General features: G+C 34.7%; 1 protein-coding gene across 5 annotated transcripts; it reads right to left on the bottom strand.

The window, feature by feature from the left end:
- Positions 1-139: 139 nt before the first annotated feature.
- LOC144974533 (sodium-dependent glucose transporter 1A-like) lies at positions 140-24,809 on the bottom strand. 5 transcript variants are annotated; one of them, XM_078917476.1, is made up of 6 exons: positions 24,583-24,809; positions 19,948-20,664; positions 6,394-6,587; positions 5,381-5,527; positions 2,415-2,553; positions 140-1,273 (listed from the first exon to the last, which is right to left on the bottom strand). In XM_078917476.1, the coding sequence occupies exons 2-6, from the start codon at positions 20,051-20,053 to the stop codon at positions 225-227; spliced, it is 1,635 nt and encodes a 544-aa protein (XP_078773602.1). In that variant the 5' UTR covers positions 20,054-20,664; positions 24,583-24,809; the 3' UTR covers positions 140-224. The 5 variants fall into 5 exon arrangements, with proteins under 5 accessions (XP_078773602.1, XP_078773599.1, XP_078773601.1 ...); XM_078917473.1 differs by lacking the exon at positions 24,583-24,809 and adding an exon at positions 21,900-22,473 and having other exon boundaries at positions 19,948-20,694; XM_078917475.1 differs by lacking the exon at positions 24,583-24,809 and adding an exon at positions 21,900-22,473.
- Positions 24,810-25,592: the final 783 nt, after the last annotated feature.

Here is a 25,592-nt window from a genome sequence, read left to right as displayed (position 1 = left end):
GTTTCTTGAATATAGCAAAAGCATTTCAAAAAGTTTGTAAATCGACATTTTCTATGTTCCCAGGTGTTAAGAGGATCTCTATTCTGTAATTTAGTATTTAAAACAATCAGGTAACCAATAATAAACAGAAAGATAAAGATGAAAAAGTAAACATTTCATTGATCTTTATTTACTTTTGAAACGACATAAGTTGTAAACGTATAGACAAATTGAAGTAGCACTAGTCATTGTAAAGGATTTTGTTCAGCATCACAACCCTTGGTAACGAGTTCAGCCGATATCGAGATTTCCTGTTCCTGGTTGTGAACAGAAGAGGCAGCCAGGGTTCCATACTTTCTATCTACATAGCATCTTGAAAACATAATTAATGAGACAAATATCAAATACGATACAGACGTTTGTATAAGGAGCAAATAGCAAAACCACATGTTAGAATATTTATCCATTAATGCTCCTAAAATCATGGGATTTACAATGCCGCCTAAAGAATGTGTTACAAGAATCGATGATCCCACAAGACCAGTTACATGGAACAGCTCTGTCTCCACCCAGGACAAACTCACAGGGAACATGCCAGCCATCATTATTGATGACATTGCTGCGAAAACAATAATTCCATCTACAATTTTGAAATAAGCGAAAATAGAAAAGGCAGAGTAAGAAAAGACCATTATGGTTGCCAAACAAAACAACAACTGGAAAGGCGTGAATTTTCTAGCTAAAAATATTAGAAGAAATCTGGTAATTGCAAACGTCCCCCATACCAAGGATGTTATGAAGGCTCCTTTAGATTTTGAGATGTTTTTGTATTCTTCTACAAGAAAAGTCATAAGGTAATCAAAGAAAGTAGGTTCTACAGCATCTCTCACAAAAGTGAACAGACAAACTCCAGATAGCATGAAAATTAGCAATTTGAATGGTGCATTTCTCTGAGAAAACTTTCGACTTTTGTCAATGACACATTCATTATTCTTCTCGCGATGACTAAAATAGATATATAAATATGGAATTGCTGTAACTAGTATAAAACATCCTGTGATATAAAATACATATTTAACTCTACTTTCCGACGCAAGGTGACTTTTGCTGATATTCAACTGAGAATGAGTTTCATTTCCTGTGGTGATATCTTTAGCATCTGTTACTTTTTCCAAAAGAAATGGCTCAGCAAACAAAGGGGAAGCCATCGCTCCCACGGAAAATCCAAAATGTAGAAGCTGAAGCAGTCCATTTCCATTGGCTCCCCACACGGCCATGTGTTGGGTGTTTATACCTTTTAAAGAAAACGCAATTAGTTAATAGTGGTATGTTTATTAAGCATACCCCAAACGGCCAAGTGTTGGGTGTTTATACCTTAAAAAGAAAACGCATTTAGTTAATAGTGGTATGTATATTAAGCATACCCCACACGGCCAAGTGATGGGTGTTTATACCTTTAGTTGATAGTTGTAGGTACATTAAGCATGCTGAATACTTTAGAACCAATTTGCTCATAATCAAAACATTGTAATATCGGATGCTAAAACCTCGCCTAAACAAATCCTGGGGGATCACAGGACTTGTTCAGAATCAGTCTTTTGGTTAGTTGGAGTGTTTACAACACCGTACTCAGGTTTAAAATGAGTAGCTGGTTGTTAAAGGTTTGTATCTGTCGGGTAAAAATATAGTAATATTGCATAACAAGCTTCATGCCTCGTCCAACATGTTATGTGTTGTTGTTGGCTTAGGAGCCCTGTAAAGCGCTTTGAGTACGTTTAGTAGATATTGCGCTAAATAAATAAATGTCCGAGGTTTTTTAGTTGTTGCTTCTTTGGTTGTTTTGTTTTGTTCTGTTTTAGGTGAACACACATTTTAAACAGCGTAAGTTTCATATACATGAAAAGCTCCACGTTCAATGAGATATTTAATGTGATAGTTGGTGCCATCCACATAATTTTCAATTACTCAAAGTAGAATTATTTAACTAAGTACCATTTGAGCAACTATCTGATGACAAGATTATATGGATTGAGTTAACCAGTAGATGAAAAAAATGTCTTTGCAAAAATGAGGAAAGCATTTGTTCATTGTACAATTGAGTTTTAGCTCATAAATTATGACACAAGTGGATTAGTACTCTATATGAATGAACCTTGTGTAAAGATTTGTACATTTCCGTATGAATTTTATCTGGAGGAAGTAGCTGTTTATTTTCTTTTTCTTTTTTGTAATTTAGTTTACTCGTTTTCTTTTGTGATCTGTTTATTTTGTTGTTTTTTTTTCTTATTTAGTTTTGTTTAGCATCTCTTTATTTTGTTTCGTTTGTTTACATTTAGTTTTCGTCTTACTATAATCTTATTTTTAGGTTTTCCCAAGTAAGATATGTGTTAACATGTAATGAGAGGATATAGGACACATGATAAATAACTTCTTACCTGTCGCATTGCTTCCTACAAAAACTGCTGAAAGGAAGCGCATAAATAGCATGAGTTCAAACTGTGTACAGTGAGGCAAAGCAAAGTCGGTCACTGCAACTCCCAGGGATGTGAAAAATAGCAGCAGTGGTATGTTTAACTGAAATAAATGTCGAGAGATGCATTTAGATTTAAATTGATCAGAAATACGGTCTTCTTGTTTCTGTTTTTAACACTTAAAAAAATTTCCCTAACCCCCCCCCCCCCCCTAGGGAAACAACAAATAAACTTAAGTCGTGGGAATATCTTATATCCTTTACAGTCAAGTCCATTCCAATCAGACCAACACGATACCAAATCGAAGTGACAGAACACATTCATACAAATAAAGATATCGCCTCTCTTTCTATAGTATTTGTCAATAAATTATATCCTATTTCAAAATATGGGACTATATGATATATATATATATATATATATATATATATATATATATATATATATATATATATATACATATATATCATATAGTGTATCAAACAGATAGGATGTCTGGTGTCACCAGAAATCATCCATGTTGTCCAAAGATTCTAAAACCAACATGAAAACGTACAGAGCCGACAGTACATTATCTGAACCACCGCGTGAATTAGGATTTTGTCGGAATTAACAAATTAAAGAATGTTCAGTTTGAAGTAAAAACTATCAGATCTCAGAAATGCAATATTTGTGGTGTTTAAAAATCATTTACATATTTATCTGAACCAGAGATCAACTGAGCTATAGCCTTTCGGTCTTTTAAAATCCTAAGTCACATTTGTTTATGACAGAGTTTATTTTAACTCAAACTCGAATGATCTTTTTGTTTCTGTTTTTCACACTTAAGAAGAAAATCCTCCTTGAGTTCGAAGTCAGAGCTGTGCCAAAAATGTAGTTTTTTAGACGTTCGCCATAAAAAAAATCCGACTCCTATACAGAGTCCCGATAGCTCACTTGGTAGAACACTCGCTTCACACGCAAAGGGACCAAGATCGATCCCGGATGCAGTCGAGATTTTTTCTGACCCCAATTTCTACCCAGAAGCGAATGTGTATCTTGGTCTGTTAGATTTGTTGGAAAGCACTTTGCGATAGACTAGCGTCTCATCAAAAGGATAGCAAGCAATCAATTGCTATTGTCCGTTTCACGCTTTAGAAACCGGGATAAACTCCGGCTCCATGGGTCCAATGGTTCTGAAGGACTAATTTCAAGACCGAGATATTTGGGAGGAAAATAAGGAAAACATTCACGTTCATCAGTTTATGGCAATCTAGAATCAACATTAAAGTAGTTATAGATATTAAAGTGCCGAAAAGTGTGGGCAATATTGATGCTCTGTCCACACATTTTCAACCTTTGAGAAACTAATTCTGCTTTTCTATTTGAGCTAGATCGAGCTAGATGTAGAATAAAACATGACGCCTTTTAGACGATATTACAATTTTTTTCCAAAATAGACAATGCTGTTAACGGCCAGGTTATCATTCTATACCCGACTAAGGTGAGAAAACGTGTGTAAGACCTTTTTCGAAGGGCTCAAATATGCGCCACTTAGAGCAGGAGATGAACCCTGGAGTTTCCGGACATAAGGCGAGTGTTGTACCACCTGACTCCATAACCGCACATGCCTATAAAGTAAAACGATCAGGACAAGGAAATGTAAGATTAGCTATGTTTAAAAAACACATTTACTTACTTATCTGAACCAGCGAACCGGCTTTATAAAAACCAAAGTCACTCTTGTTAACGAAGTAATCTATTTAACTCAAAATACAATACAATACATAATATGAGCTAAATTAGGCCAAAAGTGTGGTCTTTGGTGCCCTATTACAGTGATAAAGAAATGACATGCATGAGTAAGACATAAAGTACAGGATATAAATTATAAAGCAAACATAAATTACTCATCGAATTCAAACTTAATGCGATCTGATTCCCTATAAACACAGTTCTTAAAAACGTTGACATTTCTGGCAGTTTTTGAAGAGGCATGGAGAGAATTCCAAATATCTACGGTACTGAAAATTAAAGAGTGGGCACGTATTGAGTTGAACACCGGTCTTTGAAGATTTTGAAGACTCCACCTCTTGTTGACGTCAAAACAGCATATTTGAAGAACTCCCTGGAATCTAAGTTGTCAATCTTGTGTACGATCTTGTAAATTTGAATTCGATCACCTCTAAGTTTTCTGTACTTTAAAGAAGGAAGTGAAAGGCGTTCCAATCGTTCCTTATAAGACAGATACTACAATTCAGCGACATACCTGGAACGTTCTCTACAGTTATGGACTGTCTTGTATACATCGGGCTCTATATGCAATTGACATACTCCAAAGTGGGTCTCACTAAAGTCTTAAATAACGTTAAAAACATAGTACAATGAAAATGAGAGAAACTTCGTTTTATAATTCCAACCACCTTATTTGCTCTTTTAATTAAATGATTAATATGTAGATCAAATTTGAGAGTGGGATCAAATGTCATACCAACATCCTTCTCTGAAAACGCTTCAATGAAAGAATTATTGTGTTCTTCGTCAGTGAAATTGATATTTTAGGATTGTATTCTCCAATATGTAAAACGTGACAAAATGTATGAGTTAAGAATAGGATTCGATTTTATCATAATTTAGCCCCCCTTCTCCCCCTTTTCGGCACAATGCCTTTTTTGAAGATAGACCACATGTTTTGTTTCGTGTTTTGTCTTGTAATTTTTTTTTTTAATTGAGCTTTTATCTAGCCTGATATCCACTAAACGTACTCAAAGCGACAATGACAAATCTGTTAACGGTCAGGTACTCATTTTAAACCTAAGTACGGTGAAAGAATGTGAATAAAGAACCTATTCCATTGACTCAAATGTGCGCTGACTTGAGCCCGATCGAACCCAAGACCTTTCGATCCTAAGACGAGTGTCATACCACTAGACCACAGAGCCGTTTTTTACCTTATTGTAAACAATCCCCGTGATGATGCAACCCATCATCCGGCCAGCGCTATTCCCTGTGAAAAATGCCGATGCTTCCTCCAAAGTTGTATTGGTGATGACCTGGATGTCCAAGAAGGTAGGACCATGTTGACCAACGCACATGCCCTGAAACGTAAAATCCAAGATGATTCCATAAAAAACCCAAGGATTTGATAACTTATTTATGACTAATCGTCTCACATAAGTATTAATTCGTGATGAAATAGATACATTAAAAAGCATTTTAAAGCCAAACTTTCAAAATTTGGCTTCTTTTCTTTTTCCTAATTATCTCATATATTTACATTGACAACAACAAGAGATGACGTGAGTAGGAAAGTGCGAGAAGACAATAGGGAATAAAAATTTCGCGGCGGCAATGGGGGTTTGAACCCGCGACCTTACTGGTACGACAACTCCCCCTGGCTGGGGAGAGCGTGACTCTACCGTATGATCTATCCATTTACCCAAAACTGATCGTCTCTAATCCAAGTCATTATTAGAACCCTCTCTTCCCGACTACTTGAGGTCCTGGGTCCAACACACACAACCGCCGCGAAGTTAGTTAGCCAGCAATTAAGCTTAAATTGGCGCCGATAAATTTTTATTCTCTATATTCCGGCAATTTCCTACTCACTTCATCTATTGTTGTTATCAACATAAATGCCTGCTCCACTCACTTGTCTGAATTAAAAATTTACATTGATATTGTGCAGAGATTTTCTCTCTTTTATTTTTTTTGATCAGATAGAAAGTACCTTAAGATGGATTGACTAGCAAATAAAATCAATTAGTGTGAACATTTATAAATTTAACATTTCCACGGATTCAACATGCTTAATGTGCTGCAAGTTATCGCAAAACAACTGTTAAGGCTAATTTCTGCAATCATCAACCATCCTGCAACTAATCCTGTACAACATCGCTTGATTTTGTTAAGAGCATATATGCTAATTTTTACATTCCTTACATTGAACATTTTAAAAACTCACAAGAGCCAGATATGAAGCAGTCATAATCATAGAATACAACAACTTTTCTCTGTATACAGGATCCTTCCATTTCATACTGAACGATGACGTATGAGCTGATGATTCAGGACTGCCATCATCTCCAACTGTTTTGTCGTCATCACTTTGCAAATTGCTGCATGTACTGTTGAGATTCTGTTTCTCCATTCTGTAACCTTGAACCAATGGAAAATTACAATAAAAAAGGCTTTAAACCTAATGCACGACTATTGGATGCAGCCGAAGTGACCCAGGCTGATGACAGCAATATGAACCCCCCCCCCCCCTCCCAAACGTGAGGGTTTTATATAGCGCAATATCCACTAAACGTGTTCAAAGCGCTACAAGGGATCTCTGACCACCAGAAATAGATTACATATAGAACGGGACATGACGCCCGTCAGGCGATATTAACATTTTCTTCCGACAGAGACACCGCTGTTAATTGTTATTAACGGCCAGGTACTCATTTTACATCTGAGTACGGTGATAGCATGAATGAAAAGCGCCCTTTTCCAAGGACTCAATTATGCGTTGAGCGAGGCTCGAATCCAGGACCTTCCAATACGAAAGCAAGCGTCATATAACAAGACCACATAGCCGCACGTAAGGCTCAACAGTCATGTCAAACTCTAAATTTGAATTGTTTCTCCCTTTTTCTCAATTTTTCTACTCATCATATCAATCTTGTATTGTAACACCCCCTCCTTCTTTGTTCCTTTTAACCCTTTCCTTACCAGCCATATTCAGAATTTTCACCAAAATTTCACACCCACCCAACACACAAATAACTTTTTCTTACTCAAACAGAAAAGCAACAAATACATTTTATATCTAATATTGATCAGTAAAATGAACTCAACAACACAGTGTCATGTTTTTTTATAGCTATATTACACCATTTTTCTTTAAATTTTGTGATTTACAAAAGAAATCTGAATGATAAAAGTGCTGGTTGTATCTTAACGAATGTAAAGATTTTCCTATGGTTGGTAAGGAGAGAGTTAAAGTAAGGGTCAGATAAATCGTGATAATCTGACCGATTGATGACACAGTGTTATATTCTATTCAACTTTACTGTCTACATACTACCCTTATATTTTCAAAGATATAAGATGATAAGAGTATTTAACCGAAATCGGTAAATTCTTGACCTCGAAGAATGACCTCGTAGACTCGGTACTTTTTTTTTTTGGCTGTCGGGCCAGTATAATTGCCAATGTTTTGTCAAAAAGTGTGCGACTATGTGGTCGTGGTATTACGCTCGGCTTCCAATCGAGGCGTCATACCTCGTTTTATATGTTAAGTGTTGTTGGCTAGGGATCCTTTGGAAAGCACTTTGGGGACGTTAACTCACTCAACCCTAACACTGACTATATCCGTAGTTTACCCGGGTTACCTATACCCATGACGTAACTTTTGTCGGCCATGCTTGTACCCCATGCCCATTAATTACATTTTTCTGAGACTATAGACGTAATATCAATACTATTGTTTTTCATTTTTACATTTTAATAATAGTTGAATAAAACTATCTATGTACATGCTCATTTTTAATACATTTTTTTTTCCAATTTTGAAAAGTAGCACATATCTCTAGGATTGAGTGAGTTAAGTGGACATTGCGCTTTATAAACGTGAAGGTAAAGAGCCTTCTCCAAGAACTCGACTATGCGCCGAGCGAGGCTCGAACCCAAGACCGTCCGATCCGAAAGCGAGTGTCATACCACTAGACCACATAGCCGCACATATATACAGGTCTGAATCCCAACTGGATTATGGGCCTAATTTAACATAGTTGTAATGGACAATATTAATTTTTGCTTCATTTTTGTTGTTGTTGAGATTTTCATTACAACATGAGCCCATAATGGATTGGGTTATCAGACCTGCAAATAAGTGCACGTCGAGTGTGACCGATTGTCCCAAAACGGTATTGTGTCGTGATGAATGAATTGCATGCTGATAATAGAATTTTTGAGCTCAGGATGTTAGGGGGTCCCGATAGCTCAGCTGGTAGAGCACTCGCCTCACACGCTAAGGGACCGAGATCGATCCCTGGTGCAGTCGAGATTTTTTTATGACCCCCTGTCCACCTAGCGGTGATTGGGTAACTGGATCTGCTAGATTTCTGACGGAAAGTACTTTGCGATACTTTAGTATTTAATCTATCGACTAGCGTCCTATCCAAAGGATAGCAAGCAATCGCTATTGTCCGTCTCCCTCTATGGAAACCGGAATAAACTACGGCGCCATGGGCCAAATGGCTCTGAGTGACTACTTTTTATGTCATGTGACCCCACGTCTCAAAGCGGGGTTTTGTCAGAAACTGGGTACAGGACATTTGGGTTAATTGACGACAAGAAGGAAACATAGTATTCATTTTTATTCGTTATGGCTGAGAACAGATTCAAAAAAAAAAAAAATGAAGTTCATTTTCCTAACATGTTTATACGCTTCAACAGTCATGATATCACTTCCCTCGTAATGACGCTTAGTAACTTAGTAACTGGCTCTAAACGATCGGAACAATGGCGGACGCCCTTGTGAAATATTTCTCCGACGAGCATAGAAGTGTATCCAGAGGAGAAAAACATTATAAATATGATCATGTTTTGACGTTTACACATTCTGATCACAAGACATATGAAGAGTTCTACCAGCATGAAGAATAAAAAGAACCAATATTCTTTGTTTAGAACCACGATGGCCGCCGTTGCTGGGCGACGTGACGACAGACTATTGAATCCAATTATAACTTATTTTTTTCGGAGTTCTATTCATAGGAGCATAATATTATATTACCAATTTGAGTCAGTAGTAATCCTTCAGAGCCATTAGGCCCATGGAGCCGGTGTTTATCCCGGTTTCTGTAGTAGCGTGAAACGGACAATACCAAAATGCCTGATACCTTTGGACGCTAGTCTATTGCAAAGTACTTTCCGCCAGATCTAGCAGACCAAGATACCCAATCACTGCTGGGTGGACAGAAAAAAAAACTGAGGCAGCGTATTACATATTAGAAAACTTCAGTTAAAATAAAATAAATTTCTTCATTGAGAAGAGTCCGTTTTTGTTTCGTAAATTTTAAAACATTTAACTTTTCTCATTCTGATTTATTTGAAATTATACTCAATTCACTTTTGTTAATCCCGACTTTATACTATTTGAGACGATGGCTTATCAACAGGAAAGCAACTGGTAGATTTACACTACATATACACATTTACAAGTCTGACAATACAAATTATTGAGTTGTAACTGAAATACGAGCAATGTAATACAATAAATATTCTCCATTGCATCAGGGGAAATCAGGATTAATGGGAAATATATTATATCATTGGATTGTATCTTTCCTTACACATCGTATTCACAGAGTGATGGTTGAAATTGAACAATCGGAATATAGCAATGTCTTAAGAGGTGCGCCACAAGTTAGTGTTTTGGGACCATTCTTAATGATATTATACATCAATGACTTACAAAATGTTGTTGAATCTAATGCAAAATATTAGCTGATGACACAAAAATGTGTGTCCCGATTGATAAACGTGATATTTTACTAAATGACTTGTATTCGATATTCCATTGAAAAAGTGATTGGCTAATGGATTCCAATATTTCCACACGTAAGGTCTTGAATATGGCTAGACATAATCCATCTCATGTCTATTGTGTTGATGATGAAGGATTCATAAATTTGACGACCACTGATTCCGAAAGAGGCTTAGGAATTATTTTTGACCAATTACTTCAATTTGATCAACGCATCTCAACTTGTATAAATAAATCTAACAGAATGATACGTATAATATTTAGAGGTTTTATGTACCTAGATGCAAACACATTTATTATATTATACAAAGCCAATGTCTGTTGTAGAACATTGTAATTGTATTTGGAGCCCACTTTATAAAAGACAATCCATTACTTTAGAAAGGGTTAAAAGAAGAGCCACTAGATTACTAATAGTAATAGAATTATCAAAGTTATCTTATGCTGACAGGTTAAGGACATTACAACTTCCGTCTCTTAAGTATAGGCACTTATTGTGAGGAGAGCTTATACGTTTGTTCAAGATTGTTCAAAATGTCAATGCCGACATACTTTGTTATCATCTCAAATGCGATGATCGCGTAGTCTAAAGGCAAACAATAAAGATAATAGAAGTAATTATAGTAGTATTATTAAAATTTTGTGCAGCTATGCGATCTTGTGGTATGACTTCGACTTCGGACCGGAAGGTCCAGGGTTCGCGTCCTGCTCCGCGCGGCACATGGTTGAGTCATGGGAAAAGATTATTTACTTACAATCTCTCACCGTACTCATATGTAAAACGATTACATGGCTCTTTACTGTGTTGCCTCTGTCGGAAAAAAATATATTGTAATATCGCCTAACAGGCGTCGTGGCTAGTCCTACACACTAAGTGTTGCTGTTGGCATGGGACTTTTTCTATAGAATTTTGAGCATGTTTAGTAGATATTGCTCTATATAAATGCTGTAGATATAACTATATATTAAATACTTAGCATCTAAACGACAATGGCACAATACCATTTTGATGAGGATAGTATATGGATTAATTGAGTTTATCAGTTCTATGCGATCATCGTATTTCAAATGATAACAAAGTATGACAGCTTGTGAAAGAATTCAATACCGTTTACAGAGACAATAATATACGATATACACATGTCATTCATTTTACTTGTGTCAACCATATTTTCTAATCTAGACGTCTATCAATAATAGGCACATTCCATATCTGTTGTATTCTGAAAAATTACGTTTTTTGAAATTTTGACCAGAAAACTCGTCCTTCAAAATCGATCGTTTTCTTCAAAGAAGTTTCAGGTTAGATGATTTTTGACACGATGAGAGTCGTTAGAGATGAGCCTATTATTTATTGATAAGATTATATAGTTGATACGAGTAAATTGGATGAGTTATGGCTGTATTACACTGTGTCTATAAATTTATGGTAGTTAAGTCTTTTTTCACCAGCTGACATATTTGTGTGACAATTTGAAATGCAATAATGGCATAGTTTTGATAAAGACAAAACTATATTTAAAAAAATAGAGTTAATAGAATTAATTTCAGTAGCATAGCCACATGGTACAGTTGCCCCCTGCATGACGTAAGGTCCGCAGGGTTGATTACCCAATTCAATATGGGCTCATTGTTGTAATGAAAATACTCTCAAACTAACGCAAAATGTTGTCCATTACAACAACATTATAACAAGCCCATTATTGCATTCGGTTATCAGACCTTCTAATATATATCCGTTGCCCCTGTACATATGCAATCCACCGCGTCAATACTGGTATTATGCTAGAGTAAAATAAACAAAGAAAAAAATTGAGATTAAATTCGAAATGAACGGAAAGAGAACATTTAAGAATTTTGAAGTTTGAGAAATAAAACCCACTCCCCTCAATAAAGACATTTGTTTTATAAGAAATGTTATAATTTAAGCTTAAATAATTATTTTAAGCATTAGAATAAAGAACAACGGAGTAGAGGAAGACAAATGATAATGTGGCTAAACATGTGCGGCTATGTGGTTTAGTGGTATGACACTCGCTTTCGGATCGGAAGGTTCTGGGTTCGAGCCTCGCGCTCGGCGCATCGTTGAGTCTTGGAAAAGGTTATTTAGTCACATTCTCTCACCGTACTCAGATGTAAAATGAGTACTTGGCCGTTAACAGCATTGTCTTTATCCGAAAAATTGTAATATCGCCTAACATCCCGTCCTACATGTTAAATGTTGCTGTTGACCAGGGACCCCTTGTAAAGCGCTTTGAGCACATTTAGTGGGTATTGCACTATATAAAGCTCAATTTAAAAATAACTTTAGAAGATCAACGGGGTAGAGGAAGACAAATGAAAATGTGGCTAAACATCATCAAGGAATCGGTCGGATTGATGTTTTTTGAGTTGATACAGATGGCCATTGACCTAGATGTGCGGTACAGTATTGTGAAGGTGCATTCACAAGATGAAGTAAATTTTACACCCGAGTTCCGCAAGGTGAAGGTAGTCAGTAACTCTAGGTCAAAGCAGTTTTGAAAGGTGAAGGTCGTCTTTATCTCAAGGTCAAGGTCAATCATAATATCCTGTCTGTTGTCAAGCCAACGGGAAAGCGTCTACGAATCCACGATCTGAGGCTTTCGGTCGTGAAATTGATTGAAGCTTTATTCAATTTAAATCATTATCATTGAAAAGTCTGTTTTCTTTTCGTATCAAATTTAATCTTTATGAAATATGAGTCTATTTAAGTTTGACTTTGCGTCCTGTCATATTTCTCGGAATATCTTATGTCTAGGCTGCATGGTGTCGTGAATAGTTTTTAAGACCTTGTTCACGATGGTATAAATTAAAATAATACCCTGACCCCGCTGTTTTTTGCAAACAATATTTCAAAATTTTGCAAAGAAAATGATGAATTTTGCAGAAGAAAATAGGTAAATTTTGCAAAAACTTTGCAGGTTTCTAAATATGTTGTATCACGTCTAACAACTAACTACATGCAACCCGTGTTATAAAATATCCCCGCGGATTTAGATACGCAATTTCAAACTCAAAATTATGCAAAATTATGGGACAAAAAAATGGCAAATTTTGCCAGAAATTCTGTTGATTTGGAAATAGGCACAAAGTTGGAAAACAAAATTACAATAAAAATCTTCATCACCGCGGGGAACGCAAATTTCGCAAAAATTTTTTAAAAAATAATCAAAGAAATTGTCAAAAGTTTGCAAAACGTGCAGCAGACAATTGTCCCTAATTTTCCGGCCGCATTGGGCCGCAAGCTGTGCAAAAAACCGCGAGTCCAGAATAATATCTCCATCGAAGTGGGCGGGTGCCACCGAAATGGTGTTCTCCATTTAGAGATCTAAATGGGCGTCGCCACCTAATTTAAGATTAAGTGGGAATCTCCAAAGACATACGAATATGTCGATTGGAAATCTCCAAACTGCGTCTATTGGCACCTCCATAATGCTTCTATGGGTATCACCATACTACGCATTGTGTTATGGGAATCTCAATAGCATAAATCTACTGGCTATCTTGGGCATGTGTCCCGGAACGCGAAATACCTTAAGTAAGCACACATACCTAGGTCTAGGCGATATCAATCCGTAGCAGAAGACACGAGAGTCAGTATTCATAATCCAAACGAGCAAAGAGAGAGAGAGAGAAAGAGAAAGAAAGAAAGAAAGAAAGAAAGAGAGAGAGAGAGAGAGAGAGAGAGAGAGAGAGAGAGAGAGAGAGAGAGAGAGAGAGACTGAAAGCGTGCATTTACTTTTATAGATAGAATGAAGTTGACGTCACTCTGGTATTTGTTATTGTTTTTTGCCATCCGCGTTGATGAGTAATACTCACTAAACTGTATTATCCAGACTATAAACTTTTAAGGTTACACATAGTTTTGTTTGTTGGTTCGTTATATTACCGGATGGCAATGTAATGAGCTTATTAGCCAAGTGCATACTATCAAGATAGTATGCGCTTGGCAAAGAAGCTCATAACATTGCCATCCGGAAGTATAACGGACCAACACACAAACTGTGTGTATCCATGAATGTTTATAGTTGGGTTAATACAGTTCAGTGAGCATTACTCATAAACGCGGATGGCAAAAAACAATAACAAAGACCTGAGTGACGTCATCTTCGAACTATCTTATCTACAGCCAATAGGATTCAATAGTCGTAACGTCACTTCCTTCATAATGACGCATGGTAACTTAGCAACACTGGCTCTAAACTATCCGAACAATGGCGGACGCCGTATGAAATATTTCTCCGGCGAGCATAAAAGCGTATCCAGAGGAAAAAAAACCCCCATAAACTTGATCATGTTTTGACTTTTACACATTCTGGTAAAAGACATATGAAAAGTTCTAGCCAGCTTGAAGAATAAAAAGTAATGATTTTCTTTGTTTAGAACCAAGATGGCCGCCGTTGCCAGGCGGCGTGACATCAGACTACTGAATCCAATTACAAGGTGACAAACACACAAGACTCACGAACCCGCAGTGCTTCACGGACATAAAACAGTTCACAACACAGCTTGGAACATAACAACAAACCGGAATACACAACAGATATGTTCGCAACAATGGTAATTGAATGCCGAATCAATAGACAAATGCGTTGCGTTTTACAATAATAATAATGATCATGCTGGTGATGATTATGAAGATAATAATAATACACAATTGTTAATCTTAGCTTATCCTGCTTATATCATGCAGGCTAGAGCACGTAAACAAATTAAGAATGATCTATATTAACTTTCTATGTGCTCTAGGTCATTGGTCACATTGCAAAATGTACTGAAAGTGACCCACTTAGTGAAAAGTGTTCGCAACTTTTGAAATATCTAACATCACGATTGGTCATTTTGTTCAGTTTGACACATGGATATGTTGATAACTGTTGTAAACAAAGCAGCGTGTTTACATTTGTTAAGAAATGTCCAATCGTTGGACATCAACAAATCACGAGATTGATGATGACTCGGCTGGACGACAACATGAATATAGATCGCTCCCATTAAGAATGCATAAAGCAGAATCTCCACTAAATGTGCTCAGAGTGCTTTGTCAGGGATCCCAAGCCAACAGAAATACTAAACATGTAAGACAAGACGTGATGCTTGTTACACAATATCACAATTTATTCCGACAGAGACAACATTGTTAATGCCCAGGTACTCATTTTACACATCAATCAGTATGGTGAGAGAATGTGAGTAAAGAACCTTTTCCAACTATGCGTCGCTCCGAGCGGAATTCATCCGGTCTTAGACAAGTGTCATACCACATAGATGCACAATGCAATGCAGTGTTGATCCTGGTTTCATGAGAATGAAACGGACAAGTGCCCTTGCTTGCTGCCCTTTGGATAACATACTAACTTATCGCAAAGTACTTTCTGCCAGATTTATTTGAGCCAGGAAGCCAATCACTCCTGGGTGGACAGGTCATTACAAAATCACAAAGTCACTCGGGATCAATCTAGGTCCCTTTGCATGTAAAGCAAGTGATCTAGCACCCCCACCACCAGTGGCGTAGGGCCTTAAAGGCTATTAAGGCTAAGCCAGAGGTCGTCATTGTCTTGATAATTTGTAATAATTTAACAATAAAAAGTCACACTTTTAATTTTCTGTTTCACAAACAATGAAATTCATTGTTGACCTGGTGTTGAAAAACCCTTACAGAGCCTCAAAACTTGAACCAATCACCCCGCTTAGAATTTACTACAGCTCAAGTCATACTCAAAACCTGACCAATCAGTACAGCGTGTGGCTTTAAAGGTTGAGAAGGCTTCCAGCCATATTCCCACGGTACAACCAGGAGATGCATTTCACGTTTGCCGTGTGCTATGACTGTGGGCATGAAGAGGCATCTTGACTTTGAGCAGAGTCATTTTGGCTTTCTTACTCGCAGCCACATACAATGACCTAATTATTCCATTAATGACAATCGTGTTCTACCTGTTACCCATCCCTCATCGAGGCGTGTCAGGCATGTGATAGTGAATTCCACTTGTCCCTTTTAACTTGAGTGTGAGACTGTATGTATGTTTACTAATAATTCGAGTGTTAATCTGATGTGTGCAGTGTCTGTTTTTAAAATTTTAATTAATTGCTATTGTGATGAATCACGTCTATTACCTGTTGACTATCAATACCAGTTCTTTGAATAGGGAAAATAAACGTTTGATTAAAAGTCTCGGTCCCCATCATAGAAAATACAAGACTCCTAGTAGTCTGTGGTCCCCATCAACCAAACGATTTTGTACTCACTATTAAAGACGGGAAACAGAATCGGTCATTTAATTTGATAAAGATTGGTATAGTCGTTTTCCTTGGCTTACGGTGAGAATAGAAAAGAAGAGTTTATTTTGTTTTAATTGTATTTTGTTTGGCGATAACAGCAATACAGAATTGTGTTGGACAAGAAATGGATTTACCTGTTTGAAAAATTTAACACAGAGAGCATTGAGCCATCAGAAGTCTAACTTACATTTAAATATCACCACTAGATTGAAAACCGTTGGTACTGTTCACATAGGTGCACAGATTGACAGTGGCTATCGCTTATCCTTAGCCAGGCATTATGAACAAGTTACAAAGAACATACAAATCTTAGGTAAAATAATTGAGTGCATCAAATCTCTCTCTCTCTCTCTCTCTCTCTCTCTCTCTCTCTCTCTCTCTCTCTCTCCCTCTCTCTCTCATATCCATAACTAAAAGATAATATTCATGCGACAACACATCTCAAATCCAGCCCCATGCTCCTAAATGACCAGGCTACGCCGCTGCCCAACACCACCCGTGCTTAACAACAAAAATGATTTTTTTTTCATCTAGACGCTTAAGTTAAGTTAAAGGAAATGTGCATTAAAAGGGATATACAAATCAAACGCTAAAAAAAAAAAAAACTACAGAAAAGATTTTAGATGTAAAAGCCCATCCCACCCCCACCCCACCAAGAAAAAAAATGGGAAAGGGAACTGCAGTGGAGTCCTGATAAAGTCAACACCGTCAGAACAGAACAATTGGTTGCCTTTATCATTATCTATAGATAGTAATAATAATAATAATAATAATAATAATAATAATAATAATAATAATAATAATAATAATAATAATAATAATAATAATAATAATAATAATATGGCAATGACTATGAAAAATGTTTTTTTCTCTTTTTGAGGAAAATTTTTGTCTTAAACCAAAGCCCTATCTCCACTGAGTAAAAATGTTTTTGAATTTTGAAAATCCATTCAAAAATAAACAAGTTATGCAGTTTCAAAGGTGTCATTTAATTGGATGACCCGCAAAGAGGAAAAAAACGCGAAAATATGGGACGCTTTTTCGGCATTTTTTTTCGACCTTTGGTTGTATCTTGCGTAATAAGATTGAAACTTGAAGAGCAAATTAGGATGTTGTTTTGTAATATACGGGAAAAGTACTCGTCAAATGAAATTTTACAACCAAAAAGAAGAAATGTTCATGTATTACCTTGTCAGCGACAAAACCTCCACGCCCGGTAGTTTTAGAAATATTTTACTCCAAAGAGTAAAAATCTATTTTTAACGGTCTTCTGGTAATCGCACGAGTTTTGTCGCTTGACATAACCTAAAATGACCTTTTTTCTAACTGTCTGCCAACTTTCAGTCATATTCATCGATAAACAGCGTCGTAATTAATTTTTTTAAATAGCATATACAAAACGGCTTCGTCCCATATTTTGACGCGAATTCGGGCACTTCGTGAGCGAAAAAGAGGCCCAAAGATTTGTGCGGGATAGTCATTGCTAAATAATAATAATAATAATAATAATAATAATAATAATCATAATAATAATAATCATAATAATAATAATAATAAATGGCATTTATATAGCGCTTTACCCCGTTGTCACAGGCTCTAAGCGCTTTACAGTGATATAAAACAAAACATATTACAGTGAGACAAGTTTGATGGAAACGTGATACGAATTCAATTTAACAACAAAATATGAAAATAATATTGCAACATTATGACGTAAAAATATAAAACTTTCAGCGTAGTAATGTATGCGTAGTAATAGTATGCGCTTGGCTAAGAAGCGTACAACATTGCCATCCGGAAGTATAACGGACCAATACACAAAACTATGTGTAACCTTGAACGTTTATAGTCTGGTTAATACAGTTTAGTGAGATGTACTCATAAACGTGGATGGCAAAAAAAAAAAAAAACAAAAAAAATAAAATAAAAAAAAAACAAAACAAAAAAAAAAAAACAATAACAAAGACCTGAGTGACGTCGTCTTCATTCTATCTTAGAACTCAGTAGATAAAGAACAGAACATTTATTGGGACCAACAAGAGGTGTTGATCTTATGCAGATTCCACTGTAGTTCAATCAGGGTCCCAAAATCCAGAGTCAATAATTTCATGCTTCTAGTCCGTGACTACTTAAAATTACAACTCAAATGACAGCAAGATTATGATAGGTCAAAGATTATCTGTGCCATGTGTGAAAATTCATTCGATTTGGACATGATGAAACGTAAAAGAGAGAAATAAATGATAAGGGAAAAAAGAAAAGTCAGCAAAAAGTAGACCCATGGAGCCGCCACAGTCTGGGAAACAAGTTCCCTGCTCTGATGGGATCTCCATACAACACAGGTTACTAACCTAACTGTTAGGAATAAAGTATGTATTATAACAAAAGTATATAAAAAAAACCCCGAAAAAAACAAAACAAAACAAAACCAAAAAAAAAAAACAAAATAAAAAGACCCCAACAAAAACAAAAACAAAAACCCAAGAAAACAACAAAACACTGGAATCTTTCAATTCGCATTATTATATATAATAACAATTGCATAAATGAAATCAAGACATAGGTAATCACTTATCAAAAAACCTGGTGTCATCCATTAGGCATTAAACGGACATAGGAGGTACAAGCAACCTCTAGTATTGTTCATCTGTACAAATGGATAACCCCTTTGAAATCAAAACTATTTCTTAACATTGAAATGTTTTCAAGAAAGAGCACTTTGTTGAGAAATATAAATTGATAAATTTCGCTAAGGCTCCTCATCAAAATCGCACTTTTCAGAGCCAAATGTTTAACTAAAATGTCAAGTGAATAAGGCAATGCCCTAAAATCTAGAGAATTTGCGCTCTTTCTAATCAAACAACCGTTTCTATAGTGATTTATTCATTCTCTCGATATTTCAGCACCAGAAACTACAGCAACGACTGGCTTTAATACTACTACTACTACTACTACTACTACTACTACTACTACTACTACTACTACTACTACTACTACTACTACTACAACTACCACTACTACTACTACTACTACTACTACTACTACTACTACTACTACTACTACTACTACTACTACTACTACTACTACTACTAATAATAATAATAATAATAATTAATTTATTATTTTTTATTATTATTATTATTATTATTATTATTATTATTATTATTATTATTATATATTATTATTATATTATTATTATCATCATTATAATAATGTTAATAATAATTCTCCATAAACATGAAAAGGTATTTTAAGAGAAACTAGGTTGTTTAAAAGGGTACAAAGCTTCAATAAACATACATGACTCAGTTAAACCAAAATTTTGCAAGGCCAGGTCTACGCCATTTTTGCTGAGGGAAGGAATTGAACGAGAATTCGTTGAGAAGACTCAAAAAAGATGGTGTCGTTGAGAAAGTGACCTTTTCGGAATGGGCTTCACTTGTGGTACCAGTAACCATATCACCCAAATCATCTGGACAAGTGCAATTATGTGGCGACTACAAGAGCATTATAAATCCAATAGCAAAACCAGATATCCATCCCTTACCTACAAAAGATGAGCTTTTGATGAAGTTGAGAGGAGGAACTTTATTCTCAGAGCTTGACCTCTCCAAAGCATACATTTAAATCGAGCTTGAGGAACACTCAAAGAATCTCACTACGATAAATACTCACCGATGACTTTATCGATATAATCGTCTTGTGTTTGGCATTTCAGCAGCTCCAAGCATATTTCAGAGAAAAATGAAATGCTTATTTCAAGGTATTGATAAGTGTACATGTTACAGTGATAACATGTACATCACCAGAAAAAAAAAAACAAGAGGAACACGCACCACAAAATGTACAGCAATTGCGAGCATTTTTAGGCTGGATTAATTACTATGGCACATTCATTCCAAATATTTCTTCTGAATTGTTCTACTTTACAAACTGCTGGAACATCACTCCAAATAGCAATGTTTGATAAGGCTGAAAATACATTAGCATCAGACGAACTGTTTGTACACTTCGATCCAGATCGTAAAGTAATCCGTAGTTGTGATGCTTCGCGGTCCTTGCAGATATCATGGATAATAGTCAGGAAAAACCCATTGCAGTCAATTTACTGTGCTGCACTTCATCTGAAGCCCCGGGATATTTCAGTCATTTTTATTTACAACATACCTTGAAGGCATCTTTTCATGGAAACGTATATACGAATATTCTAAATGCTTTGTATGATTGTGTAGAATACGATGTAAAAAAAATTCAAGCAATTTCACATATCGTACCATCGTTTTTCATTGTGACGGCTTGTCAAATAGTTCAACAAAAATTTGATTGACATATACAACAAAGCTCATTCTTGTGTCTCTGCACCGAGGGTGACTCCTGGTCATAGTAGTATTTCTTCGACATAGACCGGAAAGAAAAAAATCCCTAGGGTGATTAAAGGGGATTTATATTTTACGTCGTGGGGTGAGTTTTTTTTTGTTTACCTATATTGTGTGTGTGTTTGTAGCAATGACGATCTCACGGAAATCCTTGGGCCTCGTTTCGGTCCCGAAGTCGCGCGAATTCAAGGGAAAATATGGGACAATTTTGTATATTATGCTATTTTAAAAAAAATCATTACGACGCTTTTTATGAATAAATATCTTATGTCTGAAATTTGGCACACAATTAGTAAAAAAGTCATTTTAGATTACGTTAAGCGGCAAAACTCGTGCAATTACTAAAAACCTGTTAAAAACAGATGTTTGCCCTTTTGAGTAAAATATTTCTAAAACTATCAAGAGCAGATATTTTGCCGTTAATAAGGTTATATAATCACATTTCATCTATTTATATTTTAAATTTCATCGGAATTACTTTTCAAGTATCATCACAAACACCAACCCAATTTGCGATTCCATGAGTGAGTAGAGGAGACAACCAGAGGAAGAAGAAGAAGAGGAATAATAATAATAATGATAATAATAATAATAATAATAATAATAAATAATAATAATAATAATAATAATAATAATAATAATAATCAATAATAATAATAATAATAATAATAATAATAATAATAATAATAATAATAATAATAATAATAATAATAATAATAATAATAATAATAATAATAATAAATAATAATAATAATAATAATATAAATTAATAATAATAAAAAACGATAATAATAATTATAATAATGATAATAATAATAATAATTAATAATAAATAATATAATAATAATAATAATAATAATAATAATAATAATAATATAATAATAATAATAATAATAATAATAATAATAATAATAATAATAATAATAATAATAATAATAATAATAATAATAATAATAATAATAATAATAATAATAATAATAATAATAATAATAATAATAATAATAATAGTAATATAATAATAATAATAATATAATAATAATAATAATAATAATAATAATAATAATAATAATAATAATAATAATAAGTGATTCACAAATATATTCTATAGCCCCAATGATATCCCTTTGCAAGCTTTAAATATTGTAAGCAATTATGGACTTAAGTGTAAATGGGTACCAGATGGAAAATATAAATTTCTACTCTAACACAATTATGTCACATTTTTCCTTTAAATCTCACTTCTCGCCTTACCTTAAAACATCCAGAGTGAAAAAATGTATCGTTGTTATCAGTAAATCCAGATGGGTAATATTATGATTTTATCTCAGTTTGCCAGTTTCCGTTAATATGAAACATCTATATATATTTAACCAAAATGTGTCCTAACCTCTCAAAACAGTTTTAGATCAGGATGAACCTGATCGTCGAAATTTAAATTTTAAGCTTAACTTATAACATTTTGGTTAAAATAAATGCATACGTTGAGAAGAGTGTGTCCTATTTGATAAACTTAAAATTTTTTTAAATTTCCAAATTCTGTTTAATTTGACTTTAAACTAAATTTTCTTCATCTAGTCATTGCCGATATAAAACATGGTTGACGAAGTTGGTTACAAATACTATGGGTACACATTCAGGAAATCGGGTAATCCTTATCACTTAATTAATGGAAACCAACTCCAACTAGATATTATGTATGCCGTATTATCATTATTATATTCACCGACACAGTGATGGTGAGAGAAAAAAAGTATGACACGACACTCTTTTTAACTCTTTACTAGCGGGATTATGTTTTACTCTAATCGAGCACCATAATAATAATATTGACTCAAATAGGCACAATGTTCTCCACAAGGCTATATTTTTTAAAGAAAGGATGTAAATGTTGCTGCTCGAAGCTGGAAGAAATAAATAACAATGTGAAATTGAATATATTATGCAGTTATATTATTATGGTTATGGTCTATATGCGCGCGCGCGCGCGCGCGCGTGTGTGTGTGTGTGTGTGTGCTTTGCATGTCACTGTTAAAGATATATGTTTGTACACCACATTTACATGAGTACATTTAAGTTGAAATACTATCTTTACCAGTGTATCATTATTGTAATCTTTAATCAATGGATTTATGACATTACTATTAATATTAAGGGCATTCAAGGGATTTTATCCTATTTTGCCTTATACCATATGTTATGTTATGTTACAAGTTATGTTATGAATGTAAGTTTCAATTTAATATACGAAAACAGATAAAATAGACGTTTTGGTGTTCCCCTTTATCAACAAAACATACATTACATACCAGTATCATTACTACTACCACCACTACTACTACTACTACTACTACTACTACTACTACTACTACTACTACTACTACTACTACTACTACTACTACTACTACTACTACTACTACTACTGCTACTACTACTACTACTACTACTACTACTACTACTACTACTACTACTACTACTACGACGACGACGGCGATGACGACGACGACGAAGACGACTACGACTACGACTACTACTACTCCTACTACTACTACTACTACTACTACTACTACTACTACTACTACTACTATTACTACTACTACTACTACTACTACTACTACTACTACTACTACTACTACACTACTACTACTACTACTACTACTACTACTACTACTACTACTACTACTACTACTACGACTACTACTATACTACTACTACTACTACTACTACTACACTACTACTACACAATACTACTACTACTACTACTACTATACTACTACTACTACTACTACTACTATTACTACTACACTACTACTACTACTACTACTACTACTACTAACTACTACTACTACTACTACTACTACTACTACTACTACTACTACTACTACTACTACTACTACTACTATACTACTACTACTACATACTACTCCTGCTGCTACTACTACTCATTCTACTAAAAGTACTACTATTGCTTCTGCTGCTGCTACTGCCACTAATAATTATACTATCTAATACTACAACCCTTATATTTTGTATTTATTTCCAATTCCATTGTATTTATGTTCCAACAATAATCTACACGTTATTATAATATTTCACTTTCTGCACTGTATTACACAGCTCTTCCTCGCCTCCCCTCTTTTGGCTTAATTAATTGCGCACCTTTTATAAATTAAATCTATTGTTTTGTTTTAATTCGTGCTTCTTTACAAAGGAGCATACTATTTCCTGCCCATCAATGCTTTGTTTATTCATCTTAACAATTCCATTACCACATTATCTCATTCGTCTATGGATAGCAGTGTTTCATTCATGTTTTTTTTTTTGATAAAGAGAAACCCCAAAACGTCCATTTATTGTTGTCCTATATTAAATTGAAGGCTACATTCAATTTCACATTGTTATTCGTTTTAAAACCAACCATGCATGTTATTCTGTGGAGAACATCGAATATTATCACGGTTGGTTGAACACGTCAACAGCAGCAGACGACAGATTCTTTATAAATAGAATTCTAAAGGTATTGTGCATGCCTTTTTACAATTCAAAGGTTTCTTTTTAGGCAATATCCCTTTGATATCCCTTTGCAAGCTTTAAATATTGTAAGCAATTATGGACTTAAGTGTAAATGGGTACCAGATGGAAAATATAAATTTCTACTCTAACACAATTATGTCACATTTTTCCTTTAAATCTCACTTCTCGCCTTACCTTAAAACATCCAGAGTGAAAAAATGTATCGTTGTTATCAGTAAATCCAGATGGGTAATATTATGATTTTATCTCAGTTTGCCAGTTTCCGTTAATATGAAACATCTATATATATTTAACCAAAATGTGTCCTAACCTCTCAAAACAGTTTTAGATCAGGATGAACCTGATCGTCAAAATTTAAATTTTAAGCTTAACTTATAACATTTTGGTTAAAATAAATGCATACGTTGAGAAGAGTGTGTCCTATTTGATAAACTTAAAAAATTTTTTAATTTCCAAATTCTGTTTAATTTGACTTTAAACTAAATTTTCTTCATCTAGTCATTGCCGATATAAAACATGGTTGACGAAGTGGGTTACAAATACTATGGGTACACATTCAGGAAATCGGGTAATCCTTATCACTTAATTAATGGAAACCAACTCCAACTAGATATTATGTATGCCGTATTATCATTATTATATTCACCGACACAGTGATGGTGAGAGAAAAAAAGTATGACACGACACTCTTTTTAACTCTTTACTAGCGGGATTATGTTTTACTCTAATCGAGCACCATAATAATAATATTGACTCAAATAGGCACAATGTTCTCCACAAGGCTATATTTTTTAAAGAAAGGATGTAAATGTTGCTGCTCGAAGCTGGAAGAAATAAATAACAATGTGAAATTGAATATATTATGCAGTTATATTATTATGGTTATGGTCTACATGCGCGCGCGCGCGCGCGTGTGTGTGTGTGTGTGTGCTTTGCATGCCACTGTTAAAGATATATGTTTGTACACCACATTTACATGAGTACATTTAAGTTGAAATACTATCTTTACCAGTGTATCATTATTGTAATCTTTAATCAATGGATTTATGACATTACTATTAATATTAAGGGCATTCAAGGATTTTATCCTATTTTGCCTTATACCATATGTTATGTTATGTTACAAGTTATGTTATGAATGTAAGTTTCAATTTAATATACGAAAACAGATAAAATAGACGTTTTGGTGTTCCCCTTTATCAACAAAACATACATTACATACCAGTATCATTACTACTACCACCATACTACTACTACTACTACTACTACTACTACTACTACTATACTACTACTACTACTACTACTACAACTACTACTACTACTACTACTACTACTACTACTACTACTACTACTGCTACTACTACTACTACTACTACTACTACTACTACTACTACTACTACTACTACTACGACG

The sequence above is a fragment of the Berghia stephanieae genome, chromosome 6, assembly GCF_034508935.2.
Source record: "Berghia stephanieae isolate SIO BIC M18660-M18661 chromosome 6, UCSD_Bste_1.3, whole genome shotgun sequence".
Taxonomy (NCBI): domain Eukaryota; kingdom Metazoa; phylum Mollusca; class Gastropoda; order Nudibranchia; family Aeolidiidae; genus Berghia; species Berghia stephanieae.
This window is presented reverse-complemented; position numbering and strand designations above follow the sequence as displayed.

Excerpts from the sequence above, each read along its gene's own strand:
- LOC144974533 (XM_078917476.1), bottom strand. The coding sequence starts at position 20,053 with ATGTACACTTATCAATACCTTGAAATAAGCATTTCATTTTTCTCTGAA. Across the intron at positions 5,528-6,393 it reads CTGCTTCATATCTGGCTCTT|GGCATGTGCGTTGGTCAACA; the intron begins GTGAGTTTTTAA and ends TTTACGTTTCAG. Across the intron at positions 1,274-2,414 it reads TGTAGGAAGCAATGCGACAG|GTATAAACACCCAACACATG; the intron begins GTAAGAAGTTAT and ends TTTCTTTAAAAG.